Source organism: Populus trichocarpa, chromosome 1 (assembly GCF_000002775.5).
Source record: "Populus trichocarpa isolate Nisqually-1 chromosome 1, P.trichocarpa_v4.1, whole genome shotgun sequence".
NCBI lineage: Eukaryota > Viridiplantae > Streptophyta > Magnoliopsida > Malpighiales > Salicaceae > Populus > Populus trichocarpa.
This window is the reverse complement of record NC_037285.2, coordinates 49,170,670-49,190,953: the sequence shown is the minus strand read 5'-3', so window position 1 is coordinate 49,190,953 and position 20,284 is coordinate 49,170,670. Positions and strand designations below refer to the sequence as shown.

The 20,284-nt window shown below is 31.1% G+C and overlaps 2 protein-coding genes across 2 annotated transcripts; one reads left to right on the top strand and one right to left on the bottom strand.

The window, feature by feature from the left end:
• The first annotated feature begins 2,169 nt into the window (after window positions 1–2,169).
• On the top strand, window positions 2,170–5,875 carry LOC7457643 (uncharacterized). The gene is made up of 7 exons (XM_002300536.4): window positions 2,170–2,580; window positions 3,402–3,549; window positions 3,856–4,047; window positions 4,272–4,400; window positions 4,683–4,852; window positions 5,142–5,272; window positions 5,637–5,875. Exons 1-7 carry the CDS (start codon window positions 2,340–2,342, stop codon window positions 5,712–5,714), a joined length of 1,089 nt encoding a protein of 362 aa, XP_002300572.1. The 5' UTR covers window positions 2,170–2,339; the 3' UTR covers window positions 5,715–5,875.
• Window positions 5,876–6,271: 396 nt separating this feature from the next.
• Window positions 6,272–11,659, bottom strand: LOC7471694 (WPP domain-associated protein). The gene is made up of 5 exons (XM_002299015.4): window positions 11,410–11,659; window positions 8,570–10,849; window positions 8,102–8,228; window positions 7,194–7,295; window positions 6,272–6,720 (listed from the first exon to the last, which is right to left on the bottom strand). Exons 2-5 carry the CDS (start codon window positions 10,747–10,749, stop codon window positions 6,583–6,585), a joined length of 2,547 nt encoding a protein of 848 aa, XP_002299051.1. The 5' UTR covers window positions 10,750–10,849; window positions 11,410–11,659; the 3' UTR covers window positions 6,272–6,582.
• Window positions 11,660–20,284: the final 8,625 nt, after the last annotated feature.

The window sequence follows — 20,284 nt, the reverse complement described above, 5'->3', positions numbered from 1 at the left end:
CTTGAAAATTGGTAGTGGTGGGTGGACTGCTTAATCCATGATATTTAATACAAGATAACAATGTTGGTTAGAATGATAAATCAAATTACAATTGAGTTGGTGCATTATCCATACAAGTGTATGATTTGAATTTGATGGACCAACAACCATGAATCTAACTAGTCATTTCTCTATCTTTGGAGTTAGCAGTTCCATATTTTCTTGAAAAACCAAAGAATTTATAGAGAGAAATCGATTCTTGATTGGTTATTTTGTGGCAGGTCAGAAGCATAATTCCATGAATTGTACATCAAGCTAAACATAGGGCTCCACCACATCAAACCAATCAAGAAAAAAAAGATTTACTGTGCCAATCTATCAAATTATATTGGCCCATATGGATAAAGTCTATATAGTTTATTGTATCATTTACCAAAACAAAGGTCTTTGTCACTTTTTCTTTTTGAAAATATCTCTCTCTCTCTTCTATAAGGAAAAAACAATCTTATGAAAGAAAAAAATTGATGTGATATGATAATTGGCATAGTTTTTAAATCCGGTCTGGTAGCCGGTCTGGTTTAAGGTCCGGGTTTAGGATTTTGACCGGATTTCCTGGGTCAAATTTTTTTTAAAAAAATCAAAATAACATCATTTTAATAAAAAATAAACAAAAACAAAAGTCAACGGGTTGCAACCGGGTTTTGCCGGGTTAGCCAGGTCAATTGGGTCACCCCGAGTTTTTTTTTTTCCTATTTTTTCTTGAATCCGGCCCAGTTCCAGCATCGGGTCTGCCGAATCCCGGGTCGACCCGTCGAGCCGGGTTTCAAAACTATGGTATTAGGGTGCTGTAACCAAATATCTTAAACTAATATTTATAAAACATGATCCAATATATGATATAAGTCATGAATTTAACTAATCAACTTTTTTATACTTGATTGAATCAAAACACTTTATTTTAAGATTTTTTTTTTAAAAAATAACCAATATTTTAAAAAAATCAATTTGAATTATAAATAATATGTAAAAACAACTAAGTTTAACAAAGTTAACTTCCAACCCAATTTAACATAAAAGCTCATTGTAAACCATATTATGAATCAACATGTTAATTACTAGGTTGATACATTATGAAATGCTAAATTTAATAACTATACTTAACATTATATGATCACTACACGTAGGATTACACATTAATCTCAATTAAATTACAAATGAAATGAGATTATTAGTAACCTTTAATTTTCATGCTTGGCACCATTTTGAAGGCTATGTACACTCCGTAATCCTAATTATCAATTATCCCATACTTTTTTTGAATATTCATTAATTAACAATCTTCCAAGGCCATCATAAATTTATGGAGCCTCAACTCAGGGCCCAAAATAGGTAGAGGCCTATCCACAATCCACTAAGGCCCAAAAGGGGGTCAAGCCCTAAAAGGACTTAAGGCCCATCTACAATCCATTCACTAAGGCCAACAAGTAACACAAAAATCCAGTCCGCAGAAGATAAGCTTATGGTTTTGTACCTCGAACAAATGCTTAAGTCGAAACACATTGGGTTTGATTGAACTATGCAGTGATTTTCATGTGTTTTAGTATAAAAAGAAGGAAATAATTGAATTGGTTTAATTATGTTCAATGGCTAATTATTTTATTATCATTTTGTTTCTTTAGTCAATGCAACGAGAAATGGAAAATTTATAGTTATTTTAAATATATTAGAAAATAATATAAATTATATCTTAAGATTTTATATAATAATTTAAATTATTAAGTTGAAATAATTTTTTTTAAAATATTTTTATTTAAACTAGAAAACCCAAGAAAACAAAACATAGCTTGTTGCAATTTCACAACTCATTCATTATTAATGATAACATTTTAAAATTATTCATACTTTTATTTTGGTTTTTTGTTTATATATATATATATATATATATATATATATATATATATATATATATATATATATATATTTTGAGCGCACTAGTGAGCAACATTATATAGAAATTTAATTTTTTTATTTAAAATTAATTATTTTTTATATTTTTTATTTGTTTTAATATTCTAATATAAAAGATATTTTTATAAAATATAAAATTTTATTTTAATATATTAAAAAAAAAACACCTTTAAAAATATCAACTACCACATTTTAAAACATCATCTGCTTCACAATTTACTTTTTCCTCGTACCAAACATTCTTACTGTCAAAGTCTCTTATCTTTTTGGACAAAACCATCGTACTCTTATTTGAATTTCTATCCCTTCATCGCTTTTCGGTTTTTTATTTTTTAATCCTCTACTACAAAGAGAGAGACAGAAACTGAGAGAGATATTTTGGTGTATCAAAGATGAATAATTATGGGGAGAGCAATGGAGATTTAAATGTCCATGAAAAACAAGTTGAAGGTCGTGATCATGGTGAAAATGGAGATGGGTCTGGTAATGGAGTCATTTTGGGGATTGATGGTGGCACTACTTCAACTGTTTGTGTCTGTATTCCTATCTTTCCTTCCTCCAATACCCTCCCTAAGCCTCTCCTTGTCCTTGGACGTGCTGTTTCTGGTTGCTCCAATCATAACAGTGTTGGAGGTAATTTCTTTTTCGCTTTTTGGTGACCCTTTTGATCATTTGGTGTTTTTTGAATGGTGGGTTTATTGGTTGGTGTTTTAGTTAAATTTTGAATCTCTGGTTGTTTTTTATGTGAGGTGTTTTTGAATTTTGATTATGGTGATCATTAGGTTATTGATTTTTGGTGAATTGTTGTGATTTGAACTGACCCAGATAGGAATTTGGTTGAGTTTTGGCTCGTTTCCATTTAATCTGACTCAAAGTTCTGTACTTTATAAAATAAAAATATGGAATTAGACCTCCAGCTGATAATCTTAGGAGATCTGCTATTAAAATTTGAGTTTTTAATTTCTTAATTGCTTTGAGTTTTACAAATGGGAGCTGATTTTTTGGTACCAAAAAGTATGCTTTATGTTTTGGTCCCTGATTGAATCTGATCGTGTCATTATATGGAGAAGTTTTTAGAGTAATTAAGCAGCTGTAGAGTGGACTTTTCCTTCTGATTGGATGCTTATTTGAACTTCATAAGCTGGTAGCTTTTTGGATTTCTAATGAATAATGTTTATGCTCTTCTATGTGTCAGCTCCTTTACAGACCTTAATAATCAATATTTTCTGATAAACCATCTGCTTCACTTATTATAGTATGAATGATAATATATTGTTAATTAGGTCCTTTTCTGTTCTTTATATCATTGTTGAATACTAATTATTATATCAGCTCTCCTCTCTCTCTCCTCTCTCTCATATTGTCAATGTTGAAAATTCAAAATACCATACAAGGCAAAACATCATGTCATTATTTTTGTCTTTTAGTTACTGTTCATGTATCATATCCTACAGAAACTGCTGCCAGGGACACGTTAGAAGAGGTTATGGCTGAAGCCCTTTCAAAATCAGGTTCCAATTGGTCCACCGTTCATGCTGTTTGTTTAGGCGTTTCTGGTGTTAACCATCCAACTGATCAAGAAAGGATACTAAATTGGCTGAGGTTCTCACCTGGATATTGCCTAGCACTTTTTTTATTTCCTGTGAAGTGACCTGACCTGTGGAAATTGAACATGAATTCTATCTTTTTTCCATGTCGTATGAGAACTTATTGTTGTTCATTGAAATCTTAAATTTACTATCTTGTTGCATTTCTTGACGTGTTTTTAGTTGGACCGTTCCCCCTTTCCTGTTCATGGCTATAGATTCCCACCACAATTACTATCTGCTTCTTATTTTCCTTTTCCTTGCTTATAACAATGCATTATTCCTGGATAACTTGTTCTGAATCAGATGACTATTTTTACAGAGAAATATTCCCTAGCCATGTGAAGTTGTATGTTCAGAATGATGCTGTTGCTGCTCTCGCAAGTGGGACCATGGGAAAGCTTCATGGCTGTGTTTTAATTGCTGGTACAGGGTGCATTTCTTATGGATTTGCTGAAGATGGCAGAGAAGCTCGAGCTTCAGGTGCAGGACCTGTCCTAGGTGATTGGGGGAGGTATGTGCTGCACATTTGATGCGTTGTTAGTTCTTTGCCTAATGCAGTCAGGATGTATGAGATACAGTTTGAGTTCACTTTCCTTTTTACTTCCTAAATAATCAATAGTTTGAATGTTAATTACTTTGTATTCTGAAAATGACAATGGTGCTTTTTCTTTCTAATGGCTTTTAATATCAGTAAGTTTTATCTTATAATTTTTGTATACTATGTGTTAATTGCAGTGGCTATGGAATTGCTGCAAAGGCACTAACTGCAGTAATAAGGGCTCATGATGGTCGTGGTCCACAGACACTGCTAACAAATAAGATTTTAAAGGCACTCTGTCTTTCATCTCCAGATGAACTTATTGGGTATCTCTTTTAATGCTCTTGACTCTGATTATCTTTTTTGCATTCAGTTATTGGTTTGAGCTTTGAGCTTTGAAATGTTAAATCTAAGTATACCTCACAGTGAGTGTTTTCTTTTTGTGTCCTGTGTATTTTCTGTTCCCTTTCCACTTCTTTAACCAACAAATGGTTCGAAGCACATGATATTTAGCATTTATTGAAATGGCTATAAGAGATATCCTACTCCTCTAAAGCATCCTGAATATCATTGGTTCGACTGATGCCATCTTTTCACTGCTGTTTTAGGTGGACTTATGCTGATCCATCTTGGGCACGCATTGCAGCTCTCGTTCCAGAAGTGGTATCTTGTGCTGAAGCTTGCGATCAAGTTGCAACTAAGATATTAGTTGATGCAGTCCAGGACTTGGCTCTAAGTGTGAAGGCTGTTGTTCAAAGACTTGGTTTGTGTGGTGAAGGTGCCTACTGTGCTTATTCAAAATGTTGCTTAAGATAAACAACGTTTTCTTATAAATTTTAACACGGGCGGATGACTTTTATGAACTCTGGATGCCTGAACTGTAGTCCAAGCTGTGATGTTCTTTAGCCTTTATTGTAAGATGTGATATATTCCATATAAACTGTTCTAACAATAATGAGAACGCAATTTTCAACAGGCTGTCTAGCAAAGTCTGTTTGTTGGCTTCTTCTTTTTTCCCTTTTATTTCATGACCTTCACCTTCTTAAATACACTTTTTTTTCTTGCAGATGGAAATGGTTTTTTCCCTGTTGTGATGGTTGGTGGTGTTCTTGAAGCTAACAGGACTTGGGATATTGGGAAAGAAGTTGTGAAGTGTATTCAGGAGCAGTTTCCTGGGGCTCATCCTATTAGACCACAGGTTAGCATCGATTCACCTTTCATTCTTGATGCCTTTATTCCTCAACAAACTGCAAAACTGATTTCAGGCTTTGCTTTCATTTTTTTCGAAGTTTCATCCATTCCCATTGTTAAATCTGAATGCATTGAACCACATTGCAATTGATTCAGTGATTACAATTTGAGAGTAACATAGTAACTTTTAAACTATAAACCAGATAAGGGGATTAGGAAAACCCTAGGACTTAATAGTACTTAAATTCAAAACACAGTTTGTTGGCATGAAGGTATTAGTCATCGTGCAAGCAAATGAACGGTGGTCTAATCTACATTATTCCTTAATTGGAGTAGCATGACAAGTGCTTTTTCCTATTTTGAATCTTCAGGTGGAACCAGCTGTCGGGGCAGCTCTGCTGGCCTGGAATTTCTTGATGAAAGAATCAACAGAGAACTGCCATAGCTGACCGGTTTGTTTTAGGGTGCTGAATGTTCGACTGACTGTACAGATCTATACAGGAAGATTTCTAGAAAATAAATTTTCTTCTGTGAAATTCTTATGTGCATTCTGCCGAATAAAATTTATCAAGATTGTGAAAAGAAATGAAAATCAGCTACTTGGTCATGATATCGTTCGGCCGTTCATTACTCTTAGTTTCCACATGATTTGGAAGCATATTTCTCTTTTACCAATCAGATCTATTTACAAATTACAAAATAGATAAAATAAAAGTTGGTGAATGCTTAATACGCATGTTCTATTGTTTGATTTTGCTAAATACCTCTCCTGTGGAGACTGGCCCGTAATGGCCGATGTTGCACATAATTTACGTTTGTGTTGCACACCAATTCATCTTATCCCACCAACATTTTGATTACCTTGCATGGAAATTGCTCATCAATTTTACTAGTTTTGAATAGGAATCACTTTTTATTTGCTTGCAAGAGAATTCTTTTCTTCTTGGGATAAAAGCTAACGTGTCTCAGGAAGAGTTGAAATACGCCTAGCCAATGATTCACTGACTGCAGAAATAACTATACATTAACATGGAAGCCTATGGTATGAAACATGGAATAAATTCAATACATAAAAAACAGCCAAATATAAAAGAGCTATAAGAGGACTTCTAGAGACAAAAGGAGCCTTATTCTTTGATTACAAAAATACTATAATCTATGCGGGCAGGGGAGTGCGAACAAAAAACTGTCTATCACAGAACCATCTTGTGGTTCACCGAGACAGGCGGTTCAGAACCAGGGATGTGGGACCATACTGTCTCGCAAAAAAACAAGTTCCCTCAAGTGTCTGGCCCCTCTTGCTGCAACTGTTTGGCATCACACTCTTTTATCTTCAAATTTCTTTGCATTGGAACCAAAGGCATTGCTTTGCAAGGAGCTTGCAGGGTCATGTGTGTAAGCAGTCATAGATTCTCCATTCAATTCTCTTCTAATTAGCTTTAGAATCTCAGTAATCTGCAATGTAGTAAAGGGTTAGAATAGATGAATCAAAATAGAAATGTCTCAAGGGTATTGATGGAGTTTATTACAATATCAGTAATGCTTAACCATGAAAAACACATAATTTTAAATTTTGGCCACAATTGATGTGCAAATGTTCAATAATCAATTTATTTTGTGTTAGAATCTATTTACCTTCTTGTTTTATTAGTTTTTTTTTTATATATATAATTAAAATTGAAAATTTTGAATGGTTGAAGCCTGAATGAGATTCATTCAAGATCAGGAAATTCGTAACATTTCCTTGTATGCAGTGTCAAAAAACAACATGAAGTGATGAACTCTGTGCCAGGATTATTCCACTTCAAAACTTCAAGAAAGAATCAAATGCAATCACACAACCAAGAGGTAAAATGAAAGCAAGCAAACACAAATTAATTCCAAATACATCAAAGAAGTGTCGGTGGAAGAAGAGAAGAGCATCTTACTCCAGGATAATGTTTCAATATCAGAGAATAATGATCCAGTGCTATGTATATCTTTTCAAGAAGACGTTGAAGATTTTCCACCTTATCACCTAAAAGATCAACCTGAAATTCAAAGAAACAATCTAATAAACTAATTAAGAAAAATGAAAATACACATTCTTTCAAGTTCATGTGTGTACATTTTCATGAAGTAGGATTAAATGAACCTGGGGTCACTACGAAGATTACCCAAATTTACAAAAATATAATTTGTTCACTGAAAATTTCTCCTTTTGAAATAAAAAGCTCCACCAACCTAAATGGCAGATAATCTTGGTCAAGTAGCATCGAGAGTATAACCACCCCCCCCCCCCCTAAATTCCAAAATACTTCCGTAAGGAAAACGATTTCTAGGGTTCCAATTCTTTTTATTACTTCTCAAAGTCCCTAATGGTTCTATAGTGCCAATGAGGATGTGAATCAAGCCATCCCTATCCATTAAGCCACTGCATTAACATCTATCCTACAAATTTTATAGTTTTAGAATATAGCACGAAAACTGTATCCAGACATCTATCAGCCAAGAAGACCATTCCAGGAAAAAAAATTAAAAAAAAGCCATAGTGACAGTACATATTATTATTGTGAGACATGCTATTGATTAGAAAATCTGAAATATACAATGAGATGCAGTAGCAACTTCCTCAAATAATGAAAAAACATAGTAGTTCTACTTATGTGATATATGCCACCGTTTAAGTTCTTGGAATTCATCTCCAAACAGTAAGTATAGTCTATGCAAAAAGATACAAACCAACCATCAGTTTACTTCCTAATACTTCTTCTATACAGTGCAAGTTATTATGAGAAGATGGCAGGCCACTAAAATATATGAAAAGTCTTCAAAAAGTGTGGATTCAAGGGCATACCTCAGCTTCAGCCTTTTGAAGGTCAGAACATCTACTTTCCAAGTTCTTCTTGTACAGAAACCCTGTTCTTTTAAGTCTACTAACCTTCTGAATAAGAGAACCAAATTGTGAATTCAGGTTTTCCAACCTGCAACAAATGCCACATATTATTATGGCTAGTTTCTTATCAATAAACTTACTCTGCTCCACAACAATTTTCAGTAAAAACATCATCCTCGACAGCATCATAATCCTCAACTCTTTCAAGCATTATAGATTAATGATATGAAAAATCAGGTAATATAATAGAATGGGGGCATACCATTTCTCACACGCATAACATAAGCACCAGGATCATTTATATTATGAAGATGAGTATTCATGGGTGCAGTGTAGGCTTAAGCATTTAAGGTTACCATTTTAAAAAACAGGACCAACCATGGGAAATCGCATAACTTTTATATAAAAAAGAAGGCAATGAGCAAGTACCTCAAGCTTTTCCTTTCGATTTCTTTTGTGGCTCTGTTTTCAAAATCAGTGACTGCTCTTGACAATCCATTGACAAGAACAATAGTTGAAGCCAGCTCCTCCCTGTGCTCCCTTTCTCTTGCTTCAACCAATGATAGCTTCTCTTGAGAAGCAGCAAGTAGCCTGCTTCTCTCTTCAGCAGTTTCCCTCAAGTTCTCTGTTAAAAGACCCTGCTGATTTGTCTGAGCCTTTAAACTGTCAAGCTCTTGAGAAACCAACTCAAAATTCTCCTTCTCTTTTTCCAATTCATCTACTGATTCCTGCTCTAGTTTGTCCTTTTCTTTAATTGTTGCTGTTAGTAAGTGTATCTCTTGCTCCAATTTTTCCATGGCTTCCCTTTCAAGTGACAATCGAGCTTCATTCTCATCAATATATTTCAGGTTCAAGCTACTAAGTTTCTCCTCAGCTTCCTTGAAGGCCTCTTGAAGACCAATTTCCAACACCCCTTGCATAATAATGGACTCCATATCTGAATCTTCAATTTCCAACTTGCTAGCAGGTTTCACATTTTGAGCTGCCTCTCTGAAAATGTTTTCAGAACTTCCCTCCATACTATTGTACTCCAGGTCTGATTCTTTACTGAAGCATTTGATCTGGCCCATGAATTCCTTGAGAAGTAATTTATATAGATGTTCACTGATTGTAGCTTCAATATGTGCATCTTCTATTGAGCTTTTAAGATTTGTGATCATTCTGAACAAGTTTACCTCAGTCCGAGAATGTTGCAACGTTTTCTCAGCAGCATCAGAAACTTGTGAGGAAAGGAGCTTTATTTCTTTTTTCTTTTGTGCAAGCAAGTCCTGTAGTTCACAGTTTTCTATACGGAGTGATTCTAGTCTGTCCTTCATAGTGTCAAGACTCTCTGCACTGTCGCTCATTGCAGGCACTTTCTCATTTTCAATGAGAATGTTGTCCAATTTCAGAATGACTTCAGGGATCTTTTTCCTCAGTGTGTCAAGATCCTTATCCTTCCTCCCTGGCAAAGTAGATCCCCTTTCTTTCAAGTACACCGCTTTTAAGGCGAATAGCTCTTCAGTTATCTTTTGCACTTTTGACTCATGGTCTCTCTTCATTTTAGTCATCTCAGTCTTGAGATAATGAAACAATTCTTCCTTGTTCTTGTCCTTTAGTAGCTCAGCAGCTTCCAAATTTTCTGGCCTAGTAATTACTGACTCATCATGATTTCCATTTGAAAAATGATGACCTGAAGACTTCCGGTGCTCCAAGGAACCATGAGAAATCAGCTGCCCACTTTCAGGTACAGAAAGTGACTTGGCAATAGCATCCAATTCCTGACGTAAACTTGAAAGCTCTTTCACCTTTTCAAGCCAACTTGCACTTCCGTTACTGTAGAACTGAGTATTTTGATCACACAATCTCTGTTGTTCAAGCTCTTCTTGGAGACCCCTAATAGAATTCTTGATCACCAGCCCTTCAATTTCTGCTTGAAACTCCCTCTCCTGCTGCCACTCAAAGAATAATGACTTGGGAAAATGAACCATATCTTCTGCATGTTCGCAGAAAGAGTCCAGAGTAGTTCCTAGACCATCAACCATTTTGTCCACATCAATCAATTTATCAGGCACCTTTTCCAGAAGAATACCACCCAACCCCACAATTTCAGAAGATGAATTCCTCCTCCTCATAGAATAGGACCCTTTAACCTTATGAATTTCTTTCTTGAGATTTGTAAGCTGCCCTGTAACATCAATTTTAAGGTTTCTCAAAGATTCTTGTAATCTATCATGCTCCACAAAAGTATCTGAATAAAGTTCATTTTTTATATGTTTTTGCTCTTGGCGCATCCCCGAACACACAGATCCATCATCTGAACCCACAATGTAAAGATGTAATCCTTTCTTCAGTCTAGTCAACTCCAATTCTTTCTCAGCAATCTTCCGGGCTGCCTCTTGTTCAACTGCAGACACTATACCCTTAATGACTGAATCACTCACTACTCTTGAAATGGTCAACCTATCCTTAATATCCTCCAAATACAAATCCAAATCATTAAGAAGATCAACACCCAGATTCTCATTCTCCTCGCCATCATCCATAAGCTGAACCATACTACCATTGCATGGGCTGATAGTAGGATCCATGATAACCGCTGAACTCCCCAAAACCTCTTCACTCCCCATTCACTCTCAACTAAACACCATCAAATCTCAAACTGAACTACCCATTAACGTCAATAAACAACTCGAACTCATTAAAGAATTCATTGCAAACACAAAAACCCTGCAAAATTTTGCAGTTCAACAAAAGAAAAGTGTGAGAATACACAACCCAGAAAATTCCACATTCATACAATTAACATGCCAATACCAAAATGCCATATTTACTCAATTTATTTCAGATAAAATATAAAAAGAAATAAAAAGAGTTTTGAAGCTAAAATCCTAAAAGTGCTTCATTTAACAATAACCCAGAAAACAAAACAAAACACAACCCAGCAGAAACTGAGCTTTTTACAACTACATGTACACAGATAAAAATAAAATATTCTCTGCCTTAGCGGCAACAAAACCAAAAAGCTTCAAAACCCAGTTCATTAAAATTAAGCTAAAACTAACCGAACTAAATCCCAAGCTAAAACCACCTTGCTTAAGCTTAAATTAACAATTCAAGTGAAAAAAATTTAGTACTTAAAGAACTTAAAGGCTCAAACTTTTCATTCTATTTCCTTCCATTTTCTCAACTACCATGCAAGACCAGCAAGTAAACCATGCTGAAAACAAACTTCACTTGAGCTTAATTAACACTACAAATCATAAGAAAAAATGTGAAAAAAAACTTGCCTGTTTCTTGAAAAACAGAAACCCAAGATAGGTATTGAAATCCTTGTCGAAAAAAAAGAGGCTGCTACCGCAGAAAGGCTGTGTCTTTCACTCCTTTTGTCTCTCTTAAGTTTGTTGTCAGTGTGTTTATTAGGGTTTTTGTCTTTGTTTTTGTTGATGTAAGAAAATAAGTGGAGCGAGAGAGATGGAAGAAGGGATCGATTTGGTGAGAGCGGGAGTGGAAAAGCCATAGCAATATCAACCTTTCTTATATTACATTTGTTAATTACACCAGCTGCCCTTTTTTATTTTTGAAAAAAAATATTAAATATAAATTTTTGTATTTTTATTTTTGGTGTGAATGTTTGTTCTCATAATTAAAAAAAATTAAAAGCAGTTGGATTTCGGTTCTTATCTATTCTTTTGTTATATGTATAAATAGTTTTCAGTGATTTAATTATATATCAAATTATGTTGGATATTGTTTTAAAATAAAAAAGATGGAAGTGATAAAGACATAAATGGCATATTTTCTTGTATCTCAAGTTTTAAAATGATAAAAATGGACTCTAAAACAGTCTAGAGTCTTTATGTATTTATTATTTTTATATTTGTTGATTTTATTATAAAACAATATCTAAGCTAATTTAATGATTTTTTTTTATTAACATAGGTGTTCTGGCTAGCTTGCGTGTACCTCGACTAATCCCACGGGCCCTAAAATTAACGATCATGTAAACCTCCAGTGGCCATCATATTAGCAACCACAGAGTTTGAATCTGAGACCACATGAAAAGTAAATCCCTTAGATTCCAAACTCTTACCATTAGACCACCTACTAAATAGTTGTAATTTTATAGATTTGATTTGTAAAGATATATAGGTTTTTTAAAGGAAAGAAATATTAAAAGAATAATTATCCAGAGCTTGAATAGAAAAGGATTGAATCTTGATGGGTAAAAATATACTTTATGCTAAGGAAATTATTATATAAATGAGCAAAGGGTAACTCTCCACTTTATGTGATATTTCTTCTAGTTGATTTGATATTACTTGGCATGAGCTAGCTTTGATCTAAGTTTTTTTTTTTTGGAAGGACATAAATTATTATATTTAACTTATTTGATTGGCAATCATTGGAAAGAGTGGAGAGAGCCTTTTCCTCTTCCGTACTTTGTAATTTTTGCAACTTAAATCCTTTTCATATAATTAATACATATTATTGTATTTAATAGCATTTATAATGTAAGGTGGTACCGTTTGGAAACGCAGTGTAAATACGTTTTATAAAAATTTAATTTTTTTTGTTAAAATTAATTTTTTATATATATTTTGGATCATTTTGATACGCTGATCTCAAAAATAATTTTTAAAAAATAAAAAAAATATCATTTTAATGCATTTCAACATAAAAAAACACTTTAAAAAACAACTACAGTCATACTTCCATACAAACAAAAGACAATATTGCACTGCGTTGTAAAAAAAAAAGGTCAATACGTAGCATAATAATAAGAATGATTCCAACAATGTTAATTATTTTTTTGTTTTTGTTTTTCTCTCTTCATTGTGTCTCTCCTAAAAATAAATATAGAAAAAAATCTTATAGAAAAAAATCTTCTTAGTTCATTGAGATATACATTTTTCATGCATACTCTAAAAAATCTTCGATATGAAAAATCTTATAATGCCCATATAAACTTTTAACCGAGTCAAAATAATTCATATAGAAAAAAAAAAGAAGGTCTTTTCTTAGTTCATTGAGATATACATTTCCTCAAGTATTAAATTCCCACTTCACCCCTCTTGCAATTTACAATTGAGACCTCAAAATAAAAATGGAAAGAGTTAAACTCTATTATTATACTTTTGAGATATAAAATGACTAATAATAATTGTACTATATATATTAATATTAATGATAAAAAATGAAATAGAATCATCTAAAAAAATGCTAGCATATTTAATATGTGTAATTATTTTAAAAAATAATGGAGAAAGTTATTCTTTTAATTAAAACTTTATCACTGTACTTTTGGTTAAAAGCATATACTAATACTTTTATTTAATTGTTTGTAGAACAGGTAGAAGGCAGAGAACAATGAAAGGATTTTGCTTTATTTAAGAGTATGATAGTTGTTGTTTTTTAAGGTATATTTTATTTTAAAATATATTAAAAAAATTATTTTTGACATTAAACACATGAAAACAATTTGAAAACATTAAAAAATTTAATTTAAAGCAAGAAAAATAAAAAAAAATTAATTTTTTTCAAAAATATGTTTAAAATATAAAAACAATAGACTCTTCAACTTCAAAAAAATAAAAAATAAAAACTTTATTTTGTTGGAGGGTAAGAGTTAAAAAGAAGAAGAAGAAGAAGATACCAATTACTTAACCTATAAGGGAACACTTATGTCCCTCTTCACAACTTTTATTCATTATGCTTTAAGGATGTGGTTCAAAGGTCCAACAAGAAATATTTCGGCCATAAATCTTTAGATTTCCAGTCTCGTTATTGTCTCCCAATTAGATGATATATTCATATCTTATTAGCTTTATCTGCAGAGATTTTTTCAAGCTTTATTTTGATATAAATGTACTGAAATGCAAAGATCTTTCAAATATTCGGAGTGTGTTATGAGGTTAGTTTTTTTTTTCGATTAACGTGGATGTCCGGACCAGCTTACGCGCACTTCGACTAATTCTACAGGCCCTAAAGTTAACGACCATGTAAGTCTCCAGTGTCTATCATATTAGCAACCACAGGGTTCGAACTTGAAACTATAAAAAAAACAAACTTCTTAATCTCAAACTCTTATCACTGGACCACTACTAAATAATTATTATGAGGTGAGTTTTGATAAATCAATTTAGCAACATGTTGATTGAAAACCACTTAGGGTCGAATTTTAAATAAAATTTTAATTCTAGTTACTTTCTCAAGATGAGATTATATATTTATATTTTATTAGACAGATATTTTTTTTAAGCTTCATCTTGATATAAATGTATTGAAATATAAATAGCTTACATCTCGATAAATCAACTTGGTGACTTATTCATTTAAAATTTTATTCAAATTAAAATTTTAAATTAAATTAAATAGAAAATAATCATGTTAAATCTGGGTAGTTTGTTTTTTTAAAAAATATTTTTAAAAAACTTATTATATATTTTTAAAAATCTAATTTTTTATTAACGTGTGTTAACTTGGGATAACTCATTTAATTTGTGACCGGAGTATTAAATAACCAGATAAATTTAATAACTTTAAATATTTGTCCAAATTTTGTAGAAAAAGAAAAACAACTTTATGTTTTTTATTTACTTGACTTACACATAAAGAGGGCATTGAGGCAGTGGGGTCAAGAATGCTACTATATATAAATATGTTTGGACATTGGAATAATTAATTAGCACCAAATCCAACTAACCATAATAACATTTTTATTTAGCAAACACTAGCTTCGATACCCGCATTTTTGGGCATATTGTGTTGAAATAGAATAAAAAAACTTATAAATAATTAGTTTTAATCAATTTTAGCTAGAAGGATAAACTTGTAATAATAGTAATTAGAGTCGAGTCAATCTGAGATATCTCGTCAATTTGAAAAATTATAAAATTCAATTATTAATTAATTAGATTAAATATTGAAAAATAAAATTAAAAAATATATATATAAAAAAGGATTTTAATATTTTTGTGACCAATGTGGATGCACCATGTGTTCATTATTGTGTCTTCTAGAATTTGACACACATTGAATAAACCACTTTAATTTAACTATTACCTCCCAATCTGATGGAGAGACCAATTTTTTGCCTCTGAAAAAAAAAACCTAAGGATCCAATGTATTTTTCTTGAATCATTAGGTTTGATGTGCTAAAATTATAGTTGATTAAGGACTAAAAATGTCATTAAACCGCCAATGTCTTGGTTGATTGCTTCCATGAAGTATTAATTAATTAATTACTACCATCAAGAAAAGTTCAGTGTTAGGCGATGTATACATACTAATGGCTTTGAATTTATTATGTAATGGTTGAAAATGACTCCATGTATAGGTTTTACAAGAGACTAGATCTCATGCTCGCGCGATGCCGCGGGCTTGTAGCATGCTTGTACACTGTCATGGATTTATAAAAAAATATAAAAAAAATTATATGGAGAAAATTATTGTAATCCACAATATTTAAAAGAAAAAAACTATAAAACTAAATTCTTAACCATATTAATATTTATATAAAAAAATAAACAAAGAAAATTTTGAAAAAAATCATAACAAAAAAAACCGAAAGGGAAAAAAACCATGCAGGGAAACACTATAGCAATCTATAGTGTTTCATGAGGAAATTTATAGTTATTATTCTCAACCAGCTTGATATTAAAAATAATAAAATTGATAAAGACAATTTTAAAAAAAAATCATAAAAAAATAATCATGTGGGATAACACTGTAGCAATCCACGGTGTTTTAAAGAAAAAAAACTATGAAGCTAAATTCTCAACCAGCTCAATATAAAAAAAATAAAATCGATAAAGACAATTCTGAAAAAAAAAAACAAAAAAAATCATAAAAAAGAAAAAAAGAAAAAAAAACCATGTGGGGTAACACTATAGCAATCCACAATGTTTTAAAGAAAAAAAACTACAAAGCTGAATTTTCAACTAGCTCCATATTTTGAAAAAAAACACAAAAAAATAAAAAAAAAACAAGAAGAAGAAGAAGACAATTTTGGAAGAAAAAAAAAAAAAAACAAAAACATGCGGGGAAAGTTAAAGTTGAATTCTCAACCAGCTCAATATTAAAAAAAATATTCGACAAAGATAATTTTGAAAAAAAACATGTGAGGAAACACTGTAGCAAAACAAAAACCATGTGGGGAATTGTAACAATCCACAGTGTTTTAAAGAAAAAAACTACGAAGTAAAATCGACAAAGACCACATTGGAAAAAAAAAGAAAAAAAATTCATAAAAAAAACAAAAAAAAACCATGTAGGGAAACATTATAGTAATTCATAATGTTTAAAAAAAAAAACTACAGAACTAAATTTTAAACCAATTTAATATTAAAAAAAATTGACAAAGATAATTTAAAAAAACACAAAAACAAAAAAAAAAGAAAATAATCTTGGGAAAAAAAATGTAAAGCCAAAAAAAAAGGGAAAAACCGAAAAAATTATGGGAAAAAAACAAAAAAAAAGGAACAAACAGCAAAAAAAAAAAAAATCATGTGGCGTGGGGAAAGCTACAATAGTTTCCCCACGCCTTTTAGAGTATTGTTAATGTTGGTATGAAATCTGAATTTGTTGTTATTTATTTATTTATTGTAATGAATCATGCTGGGGGTATTTAATTTTTTATATATAAATTTTTTTACTAAATGATATGATATTTGTTAAAGAGAATCTTTTTTTCCTTTTTACATTTGATGATACTGAAAATTATATGAAATGTGATCATGTCTTAAAATATCAAAGTAATTTAGAAGTGAGATTTATATGTTGGACAATCATTTAATCATTTAATTTTAGAAATCTAATTCATTTTTTATAATCAAGGTAGCTGGTAGCTTGTACCAGGTTTCTGGTAGGTCAAGGTGACTGATACCTGCAAAAATGTTATTTTTTGTAAATTTAGGAACTCTTAAATATTTAAGTAAGTATTTTTTTAGAGAAAAAGTGCAATGATATTTTAGAGAGATAGACTTTGAAAATACATGTACTTAAAAAATTGAGAATATAAACCTCGAACTTGAAGGATTCATGGAGGATTCATAGCTTATGAGTCTTGTCTTTTGGTGGAGAGGAGAGTCTAGATTATATTAATGCGATAGAAAAATAACAGGCCCTTGGAAAAGTTTTTATACATATAGGGATGTGGGGAGAGTATGATAAAAAATATAGTCGAGTCTAAGAAAACTGAGCTCTTTTCCTGGCTGTTTTCCACAGTGCTGGGTCTAGACATGTTGCTTTAGATCGTAGGTTTTTTAATTTTCAAGGTTTTTTAGACCCGTTAAATATGGATTTATCAAGATGTATTATACAAAATTAAATATCTTTAGCATTATTATTTTTATATGTAAACCATGAATTGACAACGATAATCACAATAATTATTTGTTTCATTTGTTTCGAGGCTTGATCATTCCAAAAACCTATTGGTAACCTTTAATGCACAAATTTGCGTGACTCTTTATAGGAATGAAACAATGCTAAGAATTTCACTTTACGTTACTCTTTACACCATGATGTATTCTAGTTATTGTGTTATATTATGTTGTGCTATTTGATATATATTATGTCATGAGATAAAAGTAGTATTTGATAATTTTATTACATTGTATTTATAAATATTTAAAGCAACTAAATAATATTTGGTTAAATTCTAATTTGTTTTGAGATATAATAAGAATTGTACTAAAATAAATATAAATATATTTTATTTTTATTAAATACCTTAAAAATTTTAAACTTGTATACATTTTTTTTATGAAAAATTTTTTAAATAAAAGAAAGGTGAATAAAGTATAATAAATATAAATACATCTCGTTAATAATACTAATGATAAAAAAAAATTGAAATAGAATAATCTAAAAAAATGCTAGCATATTTAATATGTGTAATTATTTTAACAAATTAATAGAAAGAGTTATTATTTTAACAAATTAATAGTAACTTGTTGATGGAAATAGATGGAAATAATCGAGTCAAATTTGGTTAATTTATTTTAATTTTTTTAATATTATATTTTAAAAAAGTATTATAACTTAAAAAAAATCTTGAAATGAAATATTTTTTTATTATTATTTTAGGTAAACTTATGTTACTCGTCTAACTCATGATGTTGTATTGCCAAAGTATTAAGATTGGGTGGTGGACGAAGGTTTGATATCCATGAATATTTGTCCATATTTTGTAGAAAAAGAAAACAATGGTTCTATACGTTTTCCATCTCCTTGACCAACACATACGGAGTACTACTATAGTTCTATGCTTGGACATTGGAATAATTAATTTGATGTATTTTTTTTATGAATTATTAACTTAACATCCCATTACTTGTACCAAGAAGTAAAAATATTTTTTTTTAAATAATCTTACAAAACACCAAATCCAACTAACCAAAATCTCTTGTTTATGTAGCAATCACTAGGATAATATTCGGCGCTATGTTGTTGGTGAGGTGAAAAAAAATTTAATGTAAAAAAAAATTTAATCACCATGTATTTATTATATAAAATTAATTAAGATGATATTTTTTTATATGAAAATATAAAAATATTAATATATTAAATTAATCTGAGTCAACACAGGTTAATTGCCTATCTGCCTAAAACTTAACCACCATCATGATAGCAAAAAAAATAAAGGGAGATATCTTTTAGATCTAAAAACTCATTTTCAATCACTTTTTACTAAAAAAAACCATTAAACCCCTTTTAAATCACCTAATAATCCTAAAAACCTAAAAAAGAGTTAAAAAAAATTCAATCCAAACTAAAAAAAAAAAACTCTATAATATCTACAATCTCATATAATTTTAAGATAAAAATCACCACATCAAATTTTTTTTATTGAATAAAACTTATTAACATTAATAATAATGATTTTCATCGCTAAAAAGTCACCAAGCTAATAAACCTCTCTTTCCTCTCCTTTTTTGAGACAATTTCTTATCTCATTACTCTAATTTAGGGACCAAAGGTAGCAAAAAAAAAAAAAAAGAAATGATTGAAGGAAACACTTACGTCCCTCTTCACAACTTTTCTTCATTATGCTTTAAGGATTTGGTTCAAAGGTCCAACAAGAAAATATTTCGGCCATAACTCTTAGATTCCCAGTCTCGTTACCGTCTCACCATGAGATGATATATTCGTATCTTATCTGCTTTATTTGCAGAGATTTTTCAAGCTTTATTTCGATGTAAATGTATTGAAATACAAAGAGCTTTCAAATATCCACAGTGTTACTTATAACTCAGTCATATATTGAATATTTGTAGAGAAATAAGAGCAATTTCGCTGTTTCTTTATGCTTTCCATCTACTTGACCAACACATAGCTAGGGAGGGTCAAGAATGGTGTAATCACGTTGATGACGGCCACTAGTGCAGTTTCTTTCTCTTCTTTTTCGTCAAGATTTTGTCATTTAATAGACCTAATCAAAGCAAAAATCGTGGAAAATCTAGGCCCTTTCCTCGATCCAATGAAAAACTTCCATTGCGAAAGTAAAAGACAGTGTGTTAAATCGATCCTTCAAATCGGAGAGAGTGACACTTGCGTGTAATTTTTCATGGAATCCATGAGGGTCAAGCAAAGCTGGTTCGATAATTGGGTTAAAGAAAAAGATTTGTACTATGAAAGCTTATCTATGCTCTAATTTACATGGATTGGCTAAGGAGAAAGGCATAAAAGAGTCTCAAATAAAGCTCGTTCTTCTTGTTAGGTCCCACGAGCTACTCCTTTGTTAATCATGAAGTCGAGTCTGGGCATGGGGAACCTTGGCCCCGTTCTCTCTTCAACATTGTCTACTGTAGCCCTTTTACTAAAGGTTTTGAGAAAAGCTTAGTGGCCATGTAAGATATTAATGGAGAATCCTATGCTTTTATAAAGAGAAAGCAAAAGCATCTTGTGAATGTTAAGATTTTCTTTCCAAGAAAAAAACCTCCAAATTAAATCAACTATAGGTTAAACTCTCCAACTATAATAGAAGAAGATAGCTAGGATAAAATATATATATATATATATATATATATTCTCATGTCCTTTCTATTTTTTTAAAAAAAGAGTAAAAATTAACTTTAAAATTATCAAGAAAACATTTTTTTTTCACGTGACACCCACTAAAGCAACCTAAATATGAGTTTAAAAACCCAAATCAAACCC

What these genes read in the sequence shown, in the direction of transcription:
- LOC7457643 (XM_002300536.4), top strand. Translation starts at nt 2,340, where the DNA reads ATGAATAATTATGGGGAGAGCAATGGAGATTTAAATGTCCATGAAAAA. An exon ending in CAATCATAACAGTGTTGGAG is followed by an intron (nt 2,581 to 3,401) that starts GTAATTTCTTTT and finishes CATATCCTACAG; the next exon opens with AAACTGCTGCCAGGGACACG. An exon ending in AGGATACTAAATTGGCTGAG is followed by an intron (nt 3,550 to 3,855) that starts GTTCTCACCTGG and finishes CTATTTTTACAG; the next exon opens with AGAAATATTCCCTAGCCATG.
- LOC7471694 (XM_002299015.4), bottom strand. Translation starts at nt 10,749, where the DNA reads ATGGGGAGTGAAGAGGTTTTGGGGAGTTCAGCGGTTATCATGGATCCT. An exon ending in ATCGAAAGGAAAAGCTTGAG is followed by an intron (nt 8,229 to 8,569) that starts GTACTTGCTCAT and finishes CATTTGTTGCAG; the next exon opens with GTTGGAAAACCTGAATTCAC. An exon ending in TTCAAAAGGCTGAAGCTGAG is followed by an intron (nt 7,296 to 8,101) that starts GTATGCCCTTGA and finishes TTTGAATTTCAG; the next exon opens with GTTGATCTTTTAGGTGATAA.